Below are 20,819 nucleotides of genomic sequence, written 5' to 3'. Positions count from 1 at the left end.
ATGGATTATGTTCTGTTAGGACTTTGCGCAAAAGATTCTGTACACATTTAGTTATAGATAGTGCCTGTAGCAATTTTGATGTTTAAATTTATATGGCGGCTGTTCAAATTCCATTTTTTTTTTCTTTTACAAATCACATTTTTAGAGCCAAGAGGTCTATGGAATACAGGGTCCCGTCACCCCGAACAGTCATATAAATGTTTAATTTAAAGAGTCACAAGGGGTAAGAATGGATGTCAAGCAGCCCTGATACATTCTTGTGCCTGTAAGGAGGATTCCACAGGCCAGCGCCATCAGGGTTTTGCCTGCAGGAAGCAAGAGAAAGTTAACGCAGATCAGGACATTTTTTCAAGAAAGTCACCTGTGTGCACAAATATTGTTTAGGGCCATACAATGCCTTTTCTTTCCTTCTTTCTAAACCTTGAACTTTACAGTAAGTTATCTAAAGGCAGTGCAGCTTGACTAAGTGCTGATGAAATCATAAAAGGGTATATTTTAGAAACACTCTTTTGGCCCATGCTATTTGGGCCAGTGTCATTTGGGGAGAACCTGGATTGCATGACGAAGAGTAGAGGGCAGCTGCTGTCTCTACTCATTCTTTTAATGATGATTGAGAAAATACTGGGTCTGCCTAACAGGGCACAGGAACACTGCTGCTTCTGTTGCTGTCCATCTGCTTGAAGCAGTTTAGGGGAAAGACCATGTGGTCTGTTTGTTTTGAATACTAAACAGCACCCTTTAAACCTCAAAGCTTTGGTTTCAGTGTCTGAAATTTGGGCATCCTTCGGGTTTTATTGATCCTTCAAGGTCCTTCCAGCTTGGACATTTTGGATTCTGTTACATGCTTTAGGTGGAAACTGCTCTATGAAACACATTAAAAAAAATGTATCCAGGATTGTGAAGCTGGACCGCTTAGAGCTTTATAAATTTTCAATTGTTTGTGGAGTTAAAAAATTTCATTTAATACTTTGGCAGACTTGTGGAGAATGTAGAAATAAACTACTAGTTATAGTTTATAACTCAGGGAGAATGGTAGAATTTATGCACGTTAAACAAAATACTAATTGTATTACTTAAAATTTTTCTTTTTGATCTTTTTTTCTTAGTCCAACATCCAAATTTTCTGATTCAAGTCAATTTTTATGTCTCAGTCAATTGTTTTTTGTTTTCCTCACATTTCCTAAGGCACTGTTTTGCTAGTTTATAATTTTTGTTACTTTTAGGATTTTGTTCCTTGTCTCATTTTCTAAATTTCTGAGTTTGGTTTTGGTGAATTGATTTTCTGTCTGAATAACTCTACAGATTATTCTGGGAATTTTAGGTGTATAGTAGTACCTCTTCAAGTAACAGTTATGTGGTTAGCTCATTTCTTATAATTATGTTCTTTTCTGTTTCATATCTAGAATTTCCAGTATAATGTCAAATTATGATGGTGCCAATAGGGATCCTTTTTTTTTTTTTTAAATTTATTTATTATTATTATACTTTAAGTTGTAGGGTACATGTGCATAACGTACAGGTTTGTTACATATGTATACTTGTGCCATGTTGGTGTGCTGCACCTATCAACTCGTCATTTACATCAGGTATAACTCCCAATGCAATCCCTCCCCCCTCCCCCCTCCCCATGATAGGCCCCGGTGTGTGATGTTCCCCTTCCTGAGTCCAAGTGATCTCATTGTTCAGTTCCCACCTATGAGTGAGAACATGCGGTGTTTGGTTTTCTGTTCTTGTGATAGTTTGCTAAGAATGATGGTTTCCAGCTGCATCCATGTCCCTACAAAGGACGCAAACTCATCCTTTTTTATGGCTGCATAGTATTCCATGGTGTATATGTGCCACATTTTCTTAATCCAATCTGTCACTGATGGACATTTGGGTTGATTCCAAGTCTTTGCTATTGTGAATAGTGCTGCAATAAACATACGTGTGCATGTGTCTTTATAGCAGGATAATTTATAATCTTTTGGGTATATCCCCAGTAATGGGATGGCTGGGTCATATGGTACATCTAGTTCTAGATCCTTGAGGAATCGCCATACTGTTTTCCATAATGGTTGAACTAGTTTACAATCCCACCAACAGTGTAAAAGTGTTCCTATTTCTCCACATCCTCTCCAGCACCTGTTGTTTCCTGACTTTTGAATGATCGCCATTCTAACTGGTGTGAGATGGTATCTCATTGTGGTTTTGATTTGCATTTCTCTGATGGCCAGTGATCATGAGCATTTTTTCATGTGTCTGTTGGCTGTATGAATGTCTTCTTTTGAGAAATGTCTGTTCATATCCTTTGCCCACTTTTTGATGGGGTTGTTTGTTTTTTCCTTGTAAATTTGTTTGAGTTCTTTGTAGGTTCTGGATATTAGCCCTTTGTCAGATGAGTAGATTGCAAAAATTTTCTCCCATTCTGTAGGTTGCCTGTTCACTCTGATGGTAGTTTCTTTTGCTGTGCAGAAGCTCTTTAGTTTAATGAGATCCCATTTGTCAATTTTGGCTTTTGCTGCTGTTGCTTTTGGTGTTTTAGACATGAAGTCTTTGCCCATGCCTATGTTTTGAATGGTATTACCTAGGTTTTCCTCTAGGATTTTTATGGTATTAAGTCTAACATTTAAGTCTCTAATCCATCTTGAATTAATTTTCGTATAAGGAGTAAGGAAAGGATCCAGTTTCAGCTTTCTACTTATGGCTAGCCAATTTTCCCAGCACCATTTATTAAATAGGGAATCCTGTCCCCATTTCTTGTTTTTCTCAGGTTTGTCAAAGATCAGATGGCTGTAGATGTGTGGTATTATTTCTGAGGACTCTGTTCTGTTCCATTGGTCTATATCTCTGTTTTGGTACCAGTACCATGCTGTTTTGGTTACTGTAGCCTTGTAGTATAGTTTGAAGTCAGGTAGCGTGATGCCTCCAGCTTTGTTCTTTTGACTTAGGATTGTCTTGGAGATGCGGGCTCTTTTTTGGTTCCATATGAACTTTAAAGCAGTTTTTTCCAATTCTATGAAGAAACTCAGTGGTAGCTTGATGGGGATGGCATTGAATCTATAAATTACCTTGGGCAGTATGGCCATTTTCACGATATTGATTCTTCCTATCCATGAGCATGGTATGTTCTTCCATTTGTTTGTGTCCTCTTTTATTTCACTGAGCAGTGGTTTGTAGTTCTCCTTGAAGAGGTCCTTTACATCCCTTGTAAGTTGGATTCCTAGGTATTTGATTCTCTTTGAAGCAATTGTGAATGGAAGTTCATTCGTGATTTGGCTCTCTGTTTGTCTGTTACTGGTGTATAAGAATGCTTGTGATTTTTGCACGTTAATTTTGTATCCTGAGACTTTGCTGAAGTTGCTTATCAGCTTAAGGAGATTTTGGGCTGAGACAATGGGGTATTCCAAATATACAATCATGTCATCTGCAAAGAGAGACAATTTGATTTCTTCTTTTCCTAAGTGAATACCCTTTATTTCTTTCTCTTGCCTAATTGCCCTAGCCAGAACTTCCAACACTATGTTGAATAGGAGTGGTGAGAGAGGGCATCCCTGTCTTGTGCCAGTTTTCAAAGGGAATTTTTCCAGTTTTTGCCCATTCAGTATGATATTGGCTGTGGGTTTGTCATAAATAGCTCTTATGATTTTGAGGTACGTTCCATCAATACCGAATTTATTGAGCGTTTTTAGCATGAAGGGCTGTTTAATTTTGTCAAAAGCCTTTTCTGCATCTATTGAGATAATCATGTGGTTCTTGTCTTTGGTTCTGTTTATATGCTGGATTATGTTTATTGATTTGCGAATGTTGAACCAGCCTTGCATCCCAGGGATGAAGCCCACTTGATCATGGTGGATAAGCTTTTTGATGTGTTGCTGAATCCGGTTTGCCAGTATTTTATAGAGGATTTTTGCATCGATGTTCATCAGGGATATTGGTCTAAAATTCTCTTTTTTTGTTGTGTCTCTGCCAGGCTTTGGTATCAGGATGATGTTGGCCTCATAAAATGAGTTAGGGAGGATTCCCTCTTTTTCTATTGATTGGAATAGTTTCAGAAGGAATGGTACCAACTCCTCCTTATACCTCTGGTAGAATTCAGCTGTGAATCCATCTGGTCCTGGACTTTTTTTGGTTGGTAGGCTATTAATTATTGCCTCAATTTCAGAGCCTACTATTGGTCTATTCAGGGATTCAACTTCTTCCTGGTTTAGTCTTGGAAGAGTGTAAGTGTCCAGGAAATTATCCATTTCTTCTAGATTTTCCAGTTTATTTGCGTAGAGGTGTTTATAGTATTCTCTGATGGTAGTTTGTATTTCTGTGGGGTCGGTGGTGATATCCCCTTTATCATTTTTAATTGCGTCGATTTGATTCTTCTCTCTTTTCTTCTTTATTAGTCTTGCTAGTGGTCTGTCAATTTTGTTGATCTTTTCAAAAAACCAACTCCTGGATTCATTGATCTTTTGGAGGGTTTTTTGTGTCTCTATCTCCTTCAGTTCTGCTCTGATCTTAGTTATTTCTTGCCTTCTGCTAGCTTTCGAATGTGTTTGCTCTTGCTTCTCTAGTTCTTTTAATTGCGATGTTAGAGTGTCAATTTTTGATCTTTCCTGCTTTCTCTTGTGGGCATTTAGTGCTATAAATTTCCCTCTACACACTGCTTTAAATGTGTCCCAGAGATTCTGGTATGTTGTATCTTTGTTCTCATTGGTTTCAAAGAACATCTTTATTTTTGCCTTCATTTCGTTATGTACTCAGTAGTCATTCAGGAGCAGGTTGTTCAGTTTCCATGTAGTTGAGCGGTTTTGATTGAGTTTCTTAGTCCTGAGTTCTAGTTTGATTGCACTGTGGTCTGAGAGACAGTTTGTTATAATTTCTGTTCTTGTATATTTGCTGAGGAGTGCTTTACTTCCAATTACGTGGTCAATTTTGGAGTAAGTACGATGTGGTGCTGAGAAGAATGTATATTCTGTTGATTTGGGGTGGAGAGTTCTGTAGATGTCTATTAGGTCTGCTTGCTGCAGAGATGAGTTCAATTCCTGGATATCCTTGTTAACTTTCTGTCTCGTTGATCTGTCTAATGTTGACAGTGGAGTGTTGAAGTCTCCCAGTATTATTGTATGGGAGTCTAAGTCTCTTTGTAAGTCTCTAAGGACTTGCTTTATGAATCTGGGTGCTCCTGTATTGGGTGCATATATATTTAGGATAGTTAGCTCTTCCTGTTGAATTGATCCCTTTACCATTATGTAATGGCCTTCTTTGTCTCTTTTGATCTTTGATGGTTTAAAGTCTGTTTTATCAGAGACTAGTATTGCAACCCCTGCTTTTTTTTGTTCTCCATTTGCTTGGTAAATCTTCCTCCATCCCTTTATTTTGAGCCTATGTATGTCTCTGCATGTGAGATGGGTCTCCTGAATACAGCAGACTGATGGGTCTTGACTCTTTATCCAGTTTGCCAGTCTGTGTCTCTTAATTGGAGCATTTAGTCCATTTACATTTAAGGTTAAGATTGTTATGTGTGAACTTGATCATGCCATTATGATATTAACTGGTTATTTTGCTCGTTAGTTGATGCAGTTTCTTCCTAGCCTCGATGGTCTTTACATTTTGGCATGTTTTTGCAATGGCTGGTACCGGTTGTTCCTTTCCATGTTTACTGCTTCCTTCAAGGTCTCTTGTAAGGCAGGCCTACTGGTGACAAAATCTCTAAGTATTTGCTTATCTGTAAAGGATTTTATTTCTCCTTCACTTATGAAACTTAGTTTGACTGGATATGAAATTCTGGGTTGAAAATTCTTTTCTTTAAGAATGTTGAATATTGGCCCCCACTCTCTTCTGGCTTGGAGAGTTTCTGCCGAGAGATCTGCTGTGAGTCTGATGGGCTTCCCTTTGTGGGTAACCCGACCTTTCTCTCTGGCTGCCCTTAAGATTTTTTCCTTCATTTCAACTTTGGTGAATCTGGCAATTATGTGTCTTGGAGTTGCTCTTCTCGAGGAGTATCTTTGTGGCGTTCTCTGTATTTCCTGGATTTGAATGTTGGCCTGCCCTACTAGGTTGGGGAAGTTCTCCTGGATGATATCCTGAAGAGTTTTTTCCAACTTGGTTCCATTTTCCCCCTCACTTTCAGGCACCCCAATCAGACGTAGATTTGGTCTTTTTACATAATCCCATACTTCTTGCAGGCTTTGTTCATTTCTTTTTCTTCTTTTTTCTTTTGGTTTCTCTTCTCGCTTCATTTCATTCATTTGATCCTCAATCGCTGATACTCTTTCTTCCAGTTGATCGAGTCGGTTACTGAAGCTTGTGCATTTGTCACATATTTCTCATGTCATGGTTTTCATCTCTTTCATTTCATTTATGACCTTCTCTGCATTAATTACTCTAGCCATCAATTCTTCCACTTTTTTTTCAAGATTTTTAGTTTCTTTGCGCTGGGTACGTAATTCCTCCTTTAGCTCTGAGAAATTTGATGGACTGAAGCCTTCTTCTCTCATCTCGTCAAAGTCATTCTCCGTCCAGCTTTGATCCGTTGCTGGCGATGAGCTGCGCTCCTTTGCCGGGGGAGATGCGCTCTTATTTTTTGAATTTCCAGCTTTTCTGCCCTGCTTTTTCCCCATCTTTGTGGTTTTATCTGCCTCTGGTCTTTGATGATGGTGATGTACTGATGGGGTTTTGGTGTAGGTGTCCTTCCTGTTTGATAGTTTTCCTTCTGACAGTCAGGACCCTCAGCTGTAGGTCTGTTGGAGATTGCTTGAGGTCCACTCCAGACCCTGTTTGCCTGGGTATCAGCAGCAGAGGCTGCAGAAGATAGAATATTTCTGAACAGCGAGTGTACCTGTCTGATTCTTGCTTTGGAAGCTTCCTCTCAGGGGTGTACTCCACCCTGTGAGGTGTGGGGTGTCAGACTCCCGCTAGTGGGGGATGTCTCCCAGTTAGGCTACTCAGGGGTCAGGGACCCACTTGAGCAGGCAGTCTGTCCCTTCTCAGATCTCAACCTCCATGTTGGGAGATCCACTGCTCTCTTCAAAGCTGTCAGACAGAGTCGTTTGCGTCTGCAGAGGTTTCTGCTGCGTTTGTTATTGTTTACTGTGCCCTGTCCCCAGAGGTGGAGTCTACAGAGACAGGCAGGTTTCCTTGAGCTGCTGTGAGCTCCACCCAGTTGGAGCTTCCCAGCAGCTTTGTTTACCTACTTAAGCCTCAGCAATGGCGGGCGCCCCTCCCCCAGCCTCGCTGCTGCCTTGCCGGTAGATCACAGACTGCTGTGCTAGCAATGAGGGAGGCTCCATGGGTGTGGGACCCTCCCGGCCAGGTGTGGGATATGATCTCCTGGTGTGCCCGTTTGCTTAAAACGCAGTATTGGGGTGGGAGTTACCCGATTTTCCAGGTGTTGTGTGTCTCAGTTCCCCTGGCTAGGAAAAGGGATTCCCTTCCCCCTTGCACTTCCCAGGTGAGGCAATGCCTCGCCCTGCTTCAGGTCTCGCTGGTCGGGCTGCAGCAGCTGACCAGCACCGATCGTCCAGCACTCCCCAGTGAGATGAACCCAGTACCTCAGTTGAAAATGCAGAAATCACCGGTCTTCTGTGTCGCTCGCGCTGGGAGTTGGAGACTGGAGCTGTTCCTATTCAGCCATCTTGCTCTGCCCCCCCCAGGGATCCTTATTTCTCTTTTTATTTTAACATGAACAAAAACTATTATTATGTATAAGACACTTTCTGTTTGCATATATTTTATCATTCAATCCTCATAATAAGCATATGAGGTATGTGCTAATATTATTCCCATTTTACAAAATTGAGAGGTTGAGTAATTTGCTTGAGAATATCCTAAAGTGACCGAGTCAAGATTTGAAACCAAAACCTGAGCATGTGTGCTCAACCACGTTATCATTCCACCTTCCATGTGATTTTCACTTGAGAGTACCATGAAGATCATTGTGTGTTTGTACATTTGACTTATAAATTAATGGATTTCCTAATGTTGAATAAATCACATTATTTTTACTGTCACATGTTACCTCTACATCCATTTGTGTTTCTTTGCTATTAAACTTTAGATCCAACACTAACAAAATTATTGTAGTCAATAAAACATTTTTTTACATTACGTGTCTTTTTTTTTTTTTTTTTTGAGACAGAGTCTCGCTCTGTTATCAGGCTGAAGTGCAATGGCGAGAGATCTCAGCTCACTGCAACCTCCGCCTCCCTACGTGTCTTTTTTAAATGTCAAGTGTGAAGTTTATTTCTCTGGCTTTACTAGACTATAGACAAACAAAAATAAATCCTTATGTCGTTGGGTTGGGCAATGTAGTAACTATCACGTATAAATTTTACTGCTATATTAGTTAAAAATGTCTAAGGAGCAGGGAAATGATATTTATTGTGTACCTACTATTTTCAAGTGCTCATCATATCCAATTACTTTTTTTTACACTGAGGTGAATTCACATAATGTAAAATTAACCATCTTACAGTACACAATTCGGTGGCATCAACATTTCCAATGTTGAGCAGCCATCACCTTCATTTAATTTCAAAACCATTTCATCCTTCCAAAAGGATACACTATACACATTAAACAGTCATTCGCCATTCTCCATACCCCTCAGGCCCTGGCAACAACAATTTGGCTTTGTTCTCTATAGATTTACCTATTCTGGATGTTTCATATAAATGGAATCATACAATTTATGACCTGTGGTGTCTGACTTCTTTCAATTATATAATGTTTTCAAGATTCATCCAACATCATGGCATACATCAGTACTTCATTACTTTTCTTGGTTGAATGGTATTCTATTGTAGGGATATACCAAATTTTGTTTATTCATTCATCCGTGAGTGGACATTTGGCTTGTTTCCACCTTTTGGCTATTGTGAATAGTGCTGCATCGATGTACAAATATCTACTGAAATACCTACCTTCATTTTTTTTGGGCATTTTCCTAAAAGGGAAATTGCTGGGTCAATTGGTAATAGTATGCAAGTTTTTGAGGAACCTCCAAACCTTTCCACAGTGGCTGCACCATTTTACATTCCTGGTAGCAGCGTACAAGGATTCTAGTTTCTCTGCATCCTAGTAAAGTCTTATTTTCTTTTTCTTTTTCTTTTTTTTTATTGTAGCCATCCTAGTGAGTATAAAGTGGTATCTCACTGTGATTTTGATTTGCGTTTCCCTGATTATTTGTGTTGGTCATCTTTTCATGTGCTTGTTGGCTTTTGTATATCTTCTTTGGAGAAATGTCAAAAATACTTTGCCCATTTTTTGACTATATAGAAATGAAAATTTGTTGTCTATCTCCTGTGATTATATCCTCACTTTCGCCAAATAATTCACAGAGTTTTATAATTCACAACAGAGAATTAGTGCTATGACTTCCAGAATATTCTTCTTGTATGTTAGTGTCAAAACTCTTTCAAAGGAAAGAATACTAGACAATTTTCTGTTGCATGGTGATATTAATGACAGTGACTCTGAGACTAAAAAACTTGCTTTTCTTGTTTGGGAAATGCTTAATTGAGAAATGCCAAAGTTGTTGACACTAAAGAATGATTAGTTAGAGGATCATGGTCAGAGATAGTGGTGGCCAGGACACTTACGACTAGTAGGAAGAGGGAGGGAGTGAAATTCTTGAGCTGAATAATCAGGGTATTTCCTTTGAAGCTTCTTTCTGTTGTTTTTTTCTGCTTTAAAAACTGCTTGTGTTATTGCCAAAGAGTATTATTAACTTCAAAGCCAGGAATCTATTGCCCATTTTTAATTTTTTTGGTCTTTTTGTTGACTTCTAAGACTTTCTTATATATTCCTAATATTAGACCCTTGTCAGGCAAATGATTTACAAATATTTTCTCCCATTCAATGGGTTACATTTTTACTTTCTTCATAGTGTCCTCGATGCACAGAAGTTTTAAATTTGGTAAAATTCAATTTGTCTATTTTTTCTTTGGCTGCTTATGTTTTTGTTGTTATATCTAAGAAGCTATTGCCAAATCCAAGGTCATGAAGATTTATTCATATGTTTTCTTCTAAGAATCTTACAGTTTATAGGTCTTACATTCAGGTATTTGACCCATTTTGAGTTAATTTTTATATATCATACGAGATAGGGGGCCAACTTTATTTTTTTTGCATGTTGATATCCAGTTGCCCCAGCACCATTTGAAGAGTATATTTGTTTCCCATTGACTGTTTTTGGCACCTTTGTCAAAAGTTGATTGACCATGGGTTGGATGAGTTTATTTTTGGACTCTCACATTTATTCCATTGATCTAGATGTCTATCCTTATGTTAGTATCACATGTTTTGATTGTTGTAGTTTGATAGTAAATTTTGAAATAGGTAAGTGTGAGTCCTCCAGTTTTATTTTTCCTTTTCAAGATTGTTTTGCCTATTCAGGGGAACTTTCAATTCCATTGACTTTTAGGATCAGTTTTTCTAGTTTTGAAAAAAAGGCCCTTGGGTTTTTGATAGGGATTGCAAAGAATCTGTAGATAGCTTTGGGGAGTCTTCCCATCTTAACAATATTAAGTCTTTCAATCCATGGACATGGGATGCCTTTCCTTTCATTTAGGACTTCTTTAGTTTCTTTCAGGAATATTTTATAAAAGTTTTGTGCTTTTTTGGTTGAATTTATTTCTAAGTATTTTATTCTCATTTATGGCATTTTAAATGGAATTGTTTTCTTAATTTTGTTTGTAGATTGTTCATTGTTTGGAAATAAAACTTATTTTTATATAATTTCCCTGTACCCTACAACTTTAGTGAATTAGTTTATTAGCTCTAGTAAGTTTTTTTGTATTCTTTATGATTTTCTGTATATGTGTAATCATATTCATTTACAAATAAAGATATTTTTTAGAATTACTGGTTTTTATTATTCTGATGACAGTGAACTTTGGGCAGTGTTCTTTGTGTGTTTCTGCTCAGAGGTCATTGAACTTAGGGGGTTTGTAGTTGTCATGATATTTGGAAAATTTTTGGCCATTTGTGTGTGAATGTTTTCAGTCACTCTCCATATCCCTTTCTGGAGCTCCAATTAAATATATGTTTGACTGAGTATTTGTTCATTTTATTTTAGTTTTCTTTCGCTCTGTGGTTCATTTGGCATGGTTACTGTTGATAAGGCTTCAGGTTAACTGATATTTTCTTCTACAATGTCTTTCTCTTCTGTTAATGCCACTCAGTGAGAATTTTATTTTAGATGATGTATGTTCTATCTATAGATGTCACATTTAATTCTGTTTCTTAAGTTTGCTCCTCTTCTTACTTACATTTTTATTTAATGTTGAACACTTATAATATTTATATTAGAAGTTTAAGATCCTTATTTGATAATTCCTAAATGTATGTCATTTCTGGGTCTTTTTGTATGATTTTCTTTTTGGTTATGTATCACATATTTGTGCTTCTTCATGTGACCAGCAACTTCTGATTGGATGTTGGACATTATGAATTTTGCATTGGGTTTTATTGACTTCCTTTAAAGAGTGTTAGAGTTTGTTATGATAGGCAGTTAAGTTACTTGAAGAGCAGCTTGATTTTTTTCAAGAATTATTTTAAAGCATTGTTAACGTCCACAGAAGTCTTTACTCAAGTGTTAATTTAGCATTACTACTAATGGATGATCCTTTTGGCCTTTATAATGAATGTACCATGTATCTTGCATGTCTGGTGGGAGACCTAATGAATCCCAACCTTGTGTGGGCTCTGGGAATTGTGGCTTACAGCTCCTTGGTAATTGTTTTCTTCCCTGGCAAGGTTTCTTTGTCTAGCCTCATGGGTTTCCCCATTGCATGGGCAGACTTTCAGCCAAAGACTCAAGGACCCTATGCCGATTTCTGGAGCTCTTTGTCTGTGCAGTGCCCTCATCTCCACACTGTTCCTTACAAATTCTAGCCCCTTTGTCCTCCTCTCATCTGATTTCTGTCTCTTCAATTTAGTAAGATACTTGGGCTCTGTTTGGTTTCTGCCTTTTTGTGCCATGTTCTGGAAATTGTGTCAGGCAGAAATCAGGTAATTGTAACTCTTACCTAGTTTCCATTCTCTGTCATCACAGTTCTGCACTGCCTGTTGTCAAATCCTAAAATAGTGCTGTAATATTTTGTCCAGTTTTATAGTTATTTATAACCAGAGGACAGAAGTAGAAGCCAATGGCCTGAATTAGATCCTTTTAATAAAGCAAATAAAAAGTAGAAAAATAAGAGCTTTAAGGTACAATGGGAGTTTGAATCTTGCTGTTGACATTACTAAAAGGCTAGAAGAAAAAGGGACCTTAAAAATTCATGTAGGCCAGGCACAGTGTCTCATGGCTGTGTAATCCTAGCACTTTGGGAGGCCAAGGAGGAAGGATTCCTTAAGACCATGAGGTCAAGATCAGCCTGGGCAATGTAGAGATACCCCATCTCTACAAAAAAGCAAAAACATTAGTTGAGTGTTGTGGCATGCACTTGTAGTCCATGCCACTCAGGAGGCTGAGGTGAGAGGAATGCTTGAGCCCAGAAGTTTGAGGTTATAGGGAGCTGTGATTGCACCACTGCATTCCAGCATGGGTGACAGAGCAAGTCTGTTTCAGAAAAAAGTCATGTTATTGAATGCCTATTTAAAAAGTATTAAGACTGAGGGGAAGGAAAGCAAAATAATGTGCCTGTTGATGCCTGATTTGTGGCTTTACAGTTTGGATGGACAGAACCTGGGTCTCTTTATACCTAGATCATTGTTAGTAATTGGCGTGTACTATCTTCTTGCCATTTCAACTGAGTAGAGAGTATATCATTGCAATTGTCACTAGCTGTGGTAAAAATGATACTAACAGTCCATCCGGTGAGGTTTTAAGCATATTCCTTCTTGCCCTTGGTTGCATTAAATTTTAGTTTTGATTTTATCTTTCTTGTGCAATGTTTTATAGAATCTGACTTAATAGCATTATTTTATAGCATCTGACTTAATATTACCTATCTTGTTAAATCTAAAAATATATTTATAGAGACCAGCAAAAAGCCGTGAAATTGAAAACATAGATAAAAATATTTTATATTTATTTATTTATTTATTTATTTATTTTTTAAACAGTTTCCCTCTTGTTGTCTAGGCTGTAGTGCAATGGCATGATCTCAGCTCACTGCAACCTCTTCCTGCTGGGTTCAAGTGATTCTCCTGCCTCAGCCTCCCAAGTAGCTGGGATTACAGACATGCGCCACCATGTCTGGCTAATTTTGTATTTTTAGTAGAGATGGGGATTTTACTATGTTGGTCAGGCTTGTCTCCAATTCCTGACCTCAGGTGATCCACCCACCTCGGCCTCCCAAAGTGCTGGGATTACAGGCATGAGCCACCACACCCTGCCTTTATTGTTTTTATTTATTTACCATGTGTTATTGACTACTTTATATTTCTCTATTTCTCATTTACTAGCCGAATTGACTAGCATTTTAGTATAATGAATAATGTGCCTCAATGATTTAAAAAATTTGCATCACTTTGCTTCCTTTTCTTATTCAAGGATATTTCTTTAATGGGAAAAATGTACTGCAAAACATCAAGTATGCAAGCAGAAACACCTGAGATACAAGCAGAGCATAGATTTCAGATGGGTGCTGAGGAATCACAAACGGTAAAGCTTTAATAAAAATCCTCCTTGCCTCTGTTAAAGTAACAGCATGCTTTCTGTTGCTTGAATGTTTATATAGAGAGTTAAAAAAATTTCTCTGATGTATTTTAGAAGTGTGTTTACCTGTGAGAACATCTAACTCGATACCACACTGGGAATCTTGGGCCATTTTGGCTCACTGTTGCTGGCTACCATGGACCTTCTGAGCTAAGGCCCCAAACTCTTTTTAGAAGGGGAAGATTTTAACAATTCTGATTTAGAGACATTTAGATCTAGAAGGTAGTTGGATAATTAATTAAAAATTGTTAGCTTCTAAGAAAGCATTACTTTTGTCTGTATTCAGCTAGAAGAATTGTTAAAAGCATTGCGAGGGGAGAATTGGTTGAGAAATGTGGACAGTTGGTGACAGAAATTTGTTGTGGAAATAAATATTTCTTTTTATCCATCATTGGTAAAATAACCATTGGATTCAAAGCAATCTGGAACATATTCCTTGTGAATGGGAAGTGTCTCCCAGTGTATAGAAACTCACATTTACATAGAAAAGTGATAACCTGATGGTTAGTTCCTCTACAAAGAATTCATAAAATGTTACCATTAAATTACAAGCTCCTTTGGTTCCTGAAAATATGACCCCCGCATACATAAAATTGTGATCATATTTCATTTTTAGGTTAGCATATCATGTTCAGAAAGTGCATGGAATTTTTTCTTTTCACAAAAGCTATGAATCCTGTAATGTTAGAGTTACCCCAAATGGTTGAACTCCTAGAGTTTGAGATGCTTTCAGGCCATATCTTTTTCTCCTTTATATTCTTATTACTAGCCTCATGACCCAGCATGAGATGGTACTAGTAGCCCTTTGTAATAGTATGTGAATATATCAATTAGGAAGCCTTACCATATATGCTGTGGACTTAAGACTGACATCTAGGGTAGTTGCCTCTAGTTGACACTGTTTACAAACAGATATCAAACCTTCTGACCTCGACGCCTCTAACAGGTATAGTAAACTGAAAATACAATATCAGTTAGGTTTAGCAAAATAGAAATCTTCATTAATAGAATAAACTTAATACCATTCACTACATTCATGTAAAGTATAAGGAAAGATACCATTTTGAAGGAAAATGTGAAAAAGGCCAACAATCAGGTATCTAGCTTAGATACCATCTTGATTATTTAAAATAAAGAGTTAAACAAAAATATTAATTTATTTGTAATTCTGCTGGAACCATTCCCTAAGCATTGACATTTACAGGCAATCACTGGACCTCTTCTGGCCTCTGGCTTTTTATAAGGAAGCTGACCCACTTCTCTAGAGGTAAAATACTTTTCGACTTGGTACCTGGTCATGGACGCTTCCATCCATCCCTCCTGCCCTCAGACATCAGACTCCATCTTCTTTGGCCTTTGGACTCTTGGACTTACTCTAGTGGTTTGCCGGGGGCTTTTGGGCCTTTGACCACAGACTGAAGGCTGCCTTGTCAGCTTCCCTACCTTTGAAGATTTTGGACTTGGACTGAGTCACTATTGGCTTCATTCTTCCTCAGCTTGCAGAGGACACACACAAAAACTAAATACAAAAAAAAGATATATCCCTTGTAAAGATGTGAGTCAAGCCAATGGAGCGGCTGAATGGCTCCCTGCTAAATATTCAAATGTCCCCCACCCTCTTGCAGTTAGATGGGGTCATGTAGCTGTTTGTGGCCAATGGGGTGCGAAGGAAAGTGATATGGTCACTGTTCTGTGGTGACCATAAAAGCTGTGTTTTGGTGTGAAGGAACTACAACCTGGAAGCAGCCTAGATGGCTGAGCTACCATAAGAAGTATGCCTGCCCTAAAGAGCCACTTTGATTTGTAGTCAACACACTGTCCCAGTGTGTTGAACCACTGTTTTTTTTTGGGGTGGGGGTAGTTGGGCATAGCCTATCCTGATGACCAGTGACAAAAATGAAGCTAAAAAAGTTTAAGTAACTTGGCTAAGGTCAAACATCTATTAATTAACAGATCCCAGATTTGAATTCAGTCCCATTTGGTTAAAAACATGTTCTTAATCTTTCCATAACACCATCCAGTAGCTTTATAAAAGCATGAGCTCCTGCTTGATGACTTGTGATATGGAAAAAAAAAAGAACCAACATGAGTTCAAGATTAAAGTTCTATTTTACAAAATTAAATTTCTTGGTCTAGCTATACCTTCTTGCATAATAAAGAAAATTTCATAGTATTTGGTATTGTATGCCATCTTTTACCCATAACAACTGTGGGGTAGCTGTAGTTTTGAGACAAGGGCTGAGGAAAATAATTTGCCAGCGTTCACATTTTTCTTAAGTCAATTTGAGCTTCTCTTTCTAAATCTTCAGAGGAAACTTATCACCTGTGCTTAGTTTCAAGCGTGCATTTTCATATTCATCTTGTTGTCAGATAGAATCTGTTGCATCGCCGGGCGCGGTGGCTCAAGCCTGTAATCCCAGCACTTTGGGAGGCCGAGGCAGGTGGATCACGAGGTCAGGAGATCGAGACCATCCTGGCTAACATGGTGAAACCCCGTCTCTACTAAAAATACAAAAACTAGCCGGGCGTGGTGGCGGGCGCCTGTAGTCCCAGCTACTCGGAGGCTGAGGCAGGAGAATGGCGTGAACCTGGGAGGCGGAGCTTGCAGTGAGCCGAGATTGCGCCACTGCACTCCAGCCTGGGTGACACAGCGCGAGACTCCGTCTCAAAAAAAACAAAAAAACAAAACAAAACAAAAAGAATCTGTTGCATCACTGAAAAGCCTAGAAGGACCAATTAAAAAAATAAAGCATTCTCGCACATTTACTTTTTCCAACAGAGTATGCATAAGGAACTTCCTGAAGCCATGTCAAGTATTCTCCAGATTGAACAAGAGGATATAGAATGGGGAACCTCAGAAGTTGAAAGCACAGTATTTAAACCTCAGGAAATTTCGCAAGTTCAGCCAGCAGAGGAATTAAGTAAACCTTTGGAAGATGGACAGCCCACAAGTGATTCAAAAGAAGCCAAGCGGGTGTCTTTAACGGTAAGAAACTATTTATGTTGGAAACACCTAAGAGTTATGAGAATTGAGGATGTGCAGGTGTGAAGAATTGGCCCAGGCAAGGACCAAGGTATGGGGCTGGGGGTGGGGGTGATGGTGTGTTCACTCTGAAAAGGGGGCCTCAGAAGTGCAAGTTGCCCATTTAGGAAAAGATAACATGTTTTTTGAGGATTTCTAGTGTCAACCCTAATTGCAACTCTGGGGAAAGAAAACAGATTTTCAAGGAGGGAAGGAATTTTTAGATCTTTTAGAAATTGGCCAAGAATCTTCTAGTTACCATCTCGAGGAAGTCAGGAATTGTAGTCCAGGAAATAGAACTTGGTGAACTTTATAGCTTTTATAACTTTACCTAATTTAAGTTCATACTAACCCCTGGGTCTTTTTCTACTGTGAGAATCTATTGTTTACATAATTTTTTATCATATTTGCACATCACCCTGCCTTTACAGTAGGGTTTAAGTTTCTTCTTATCCATGGCTTTACTTTCCGAGGTTTTAGTTAGCTGTGGTCAACTGCAGTGTGGAGATAGGTGAATATACGTAGGACAGTAAGATATTTAGAGAGAGAGAGAGAGAGAGACCATATTCACGTAACTTTTATTACAGTATGTTATAATTGTTCTATTGTATTATTAGTTATTGTTGTTAATCTTATACTGTGCTTAATTTATAAATTAAACTTTATCTTCCATACGTATGTATGGGAAAGAGCATAGTATATATAGGGTTCAGTACTATCCAAGGTTTCAAGCATCCACTGGGGTTTGGAACATATGCCTCACAGATAAGGGAGGATTGTTGTATTAATTCTTTTCGTTACTGTGAGTCACTTTTTTTACTTAAATAAATTTATTTAAAAATAGATATATTATTAGCATTTAAAAAAAGGCCCTTTTCCTTGAACCACAGCATGTCATCTTGATTATCAACAGAAATCCTCTCCCAAACTGATTCAGATGGATGCCCCTTCTTGGGTAAACAGCCTTTCTGGTCAGTTCTTCTACTTCTGCGCCTCCCCTCCCCACCAATGATTATGTTCCTACTACGGTTCACTGAGGTCAACTGGCAATTACTCGTTCTTCAATTTTTGCTGGAGACTCCCAATTCTGAAACCTGGGATTTGTCTGTGGCCTTCCTCTTCTCTTGCTGTTTACATATAAATCAATCTCCAAGGCTTGGAATTTCCCAAATGTTATTGCTTCTATATTTTTCTTCTCTTTTCTAGTTACCCCATCCTAGTCTGGGTCCTGGTGACCTTATGTCTGAATTAATGCAGTGGTTATTCTTCATTTCTTAAGCCCTGTTTTCTCAGGTTTATCCTGTATGACACTAGCCTATTGGTCTTCCACGAATAACAGGTAATAAGGAAGATCTACAAGTAATAGTTGACCAGAGGAAATACCCTACTGCTTTCAGGGACAAGGGTCTTATCCTGTGGTTGGTGACTGACCCCATCAGTCATGCCCTTTACAAAGCATGCATTTGGATGTTTCTAAGAAGCATTCTAGGAAGAATGTTTTGATCAGAGTGACCTGGTGAATGGATTACAAGACTCTAAATTGAAATGAGAAATATTTCAAGGGGAGGAGAAGAGAATGTCTAATAAAATATTATGCCTTATTGTTGTGGGATATTGTGGTACCCTTTAGAAATGCCATAAAAATAGCACCTAACTATTCCCACCAAGTCTTCACTAAGAATATGTTTATTTATTTGTGTTAACATCTCAAGATTAGTTGTTATCCATGAACTTTGCACTGTATGTGGACATTTGAGTCCATAAGGGTAGTTTATAGCATTTCTGCTCAAAATGCTAGCAGAATGAGGAACAACGTACTCCAGCAAGCCTGGCCAGGTTGAGGATTAAGCAGACAAGAAGACCTTTTCTGACATGATTAAACAGAAGTAGCACAGAGGTGTGATAAAGGAACAGTGCAGGACTTTAATTGCTCAGATACATGCTGGAAGGTTTTGTTCAGCAGAAAAAGTGAGAATTTGATCAATCCTTACCTGATTGGCCATTTCTACTCTTAGAAGCTCATTAGTATAATGAAGGTAATTAGTATTTTTGTCTAAATCATGACGAACAAAAGAAAGTTAGATAGAAATAATAGTGATTCTGTGAATAAATAACTGACACAAAGCCAATAATAGGATGGTTGAACATTTTAGAAAATGTCAGTAAAAGTCTATTAAAAATATTGATATGATCTCATGACCTGATATTATAAATTGAAGGAAGTTTAACAGGTATGGATGGAGATGCCCTAAATCCCCCAAATTCTCACAGAACATGTATGAGTAATCTATTGCATTTAGAGTTTTAAAAATATCCATAGAAATGCATATCCATATAAAAATATAAAGGTGGCATGTTGCTATAAAATTGTACCAAGAAAGCCAAGATCCAGAATGGGTTTAGTCCTATGAATAATGTTAAGAACAAAAACAAGTGTTTTTGATGTTAATTTTGGAGCAAAGAGAGGGGGAATAAAAAGAAAGATAACTCTGTCATTTGGATGAATAGTGTGATGACAAGAGATGACAGAGCTGCCTTAATTTATTTTTGGAAAAAGGTTGAGGTTTTAGATAAACAGAAGTATAACAAAGAGAAAAGGAAGCTGATAAACTTATGCTTTGTGTCCTTTAAATCTGACAGGGAGAATGATCTTTAGTTTAGAAAGAAGAATTCATAATAGAAACTTAAAGTCCAAGATTTGTAAAAGATTTTAAGAGTTAACTTGGATATCTGAGCCTGTTGGATGGCTCAGATAGATGAGTTTAAGCTTGTTGCACCTTTCAGCAGCAGCTTTGGGGAGCTGCTGCAGTGGGAGAGGTGCCAATGCCTGGAGCCTGGCAACTGCAAATATGACTTCTATATTTTTTTTAAGTGTAAGGGTTAAGATTTCTACAATCTATGCATTGATCTTGGACAAAACTCTAGAATTATTAAATGACTCATTAAAATAATTGTGTCTGAACCCTTCTAAAAGGAAGTGGTAATCACTTGGAGTATGGGCCCCTTAAGGTAAGTCATGGAAGACTGACCTCATTTATTTTCCTAGAATTCCTAGACTGAGCATCATAAAAATGTCAGACCTGGTGTTCAACATGAGGATTGTGGGAAGAGCACAGGCTCTGCAACTAGATGTCCAAGGACCGAATCCTCTCTTTACCCTTTACTAGTAGTGTGACCTTAGGCAAAGTACTGAACTCTACTACATGTCTGTATTGTAAAATGAGGATAACGACAGTGCCCACCTCATATTGTTTTTGTGAGGATTTTATGTAGATGCTACAATATAAAGCACTTAGAACAATGCCTGACACACAGAAAACTCAATAAACATTAGTTATTGTTATTATCATTGGAATATCAGCAACTGCTTATGAAAGCCTCCCAATGATGGTTTTGTAGAGGAGATTGTGGTCAGGTGGACTGTTAAATGGATTTGTAATTAGTTATGCAAAGGATGCACAACTAGTATATGGAAGTCTCATGGACTGCTACAGGGCTGTGTCCAATTCAATATATTTCCTAATGGTTTAGATGATGTATTAGTCTGTTTTCATGCTGCTGATAAAGACATCCAAAACTGGGCAATTTACGAAAGAAAGAGGTTTAATGGGCGCACAGTTCCACATGGCTGGGGAGGCCTCACAATCATGGTGGAAGGTGAAATGTGTGTCTCACATGGTGGCAGACAAGAGAAGAGAATGAGAGCCAAGAGAAAGGAGTTTCCCCTTATAAAACCGTCAGATGTTGTGAGACTTATTAACTACTATGAGAACAGTATGGAGGAAACGGCTCCCATGATTTACTTATCTCCCACTGGGTCCCTCACACAATATGAGGGAATTATAGGAACTACAATTCAAGATGAGATTTGGGTGGGGACAAAGTCAAACCATATCAGATGAGAAAATGGAAAACTTGCTGACTGAATTTGTTAGATAGCATCAAAAATGCTACTGGTAAGATGTGTCTGGAGGAGGTGGAATAGAAGGCTCCACTGATTGTCCCTTACACCGCCCAGTACACCAGGACACAGAACCTGACTGTAACTTCATATCACTGAAAGAGGCATTGAAGAGGTAGGATAAATAGTCTTGCATTGCCGACACCACCCTGCCCTGACCCGCTGGCAGCAGAGGGGTGGTGCAGAAAGTGTTTCTGTGCCCT

The 20,819-nt window shown here is 38.3% G+C and overlaps 1 protein-coding gene across 3 annotated transcripts in view; it reads left to right on the top strand.

Annotated features, from left to right (window-relative positions):
* The window catches only part of TTC6 (tetratricopeptide repeat domain 6), a 228,133-nt gene that overhangs the window by 68,953 nt on the left and 138,361 nt on the right, over positions 1–20,819 (top strand). For all 3 annotated transcript variants that reach the window (XM_009211439.4, XM_017961138.3, XM_021941153.2), the window contains 2 exons: positions 13,469–13,579; positions 16,413–16,619. In XM_009211439.4, the coding sequence (XP_009209703.3) occupies positions 13,469–13,579; positions 16,413–16,619 (318 nt within the window). The remainder of the gene's footprint in view (positions 1–13,468; positions 13,580–16,412; positions 16,620–20,819) is intronic.

This window comes from Papio anubis, chromosome 7 (genome assembly GCF_008728515.1).
Source record: "Papio anubis isolate 15944 chromosome 7, Panubis1.0, whole genome shotgun sequence".
In the NCBI taxonomy this organism is placed as follows: domain Eukaryota; kingdom Metazoa; phylum Chordata; class Mammalia; order Primates; family Cercopithecidae; genus Papio; species Papio anubis.
The sequence above is the reverse complement of the archived record's forward strand: the minus strand, read 5'-3'. Positions and strand labels throughout refer to the sequence as shown.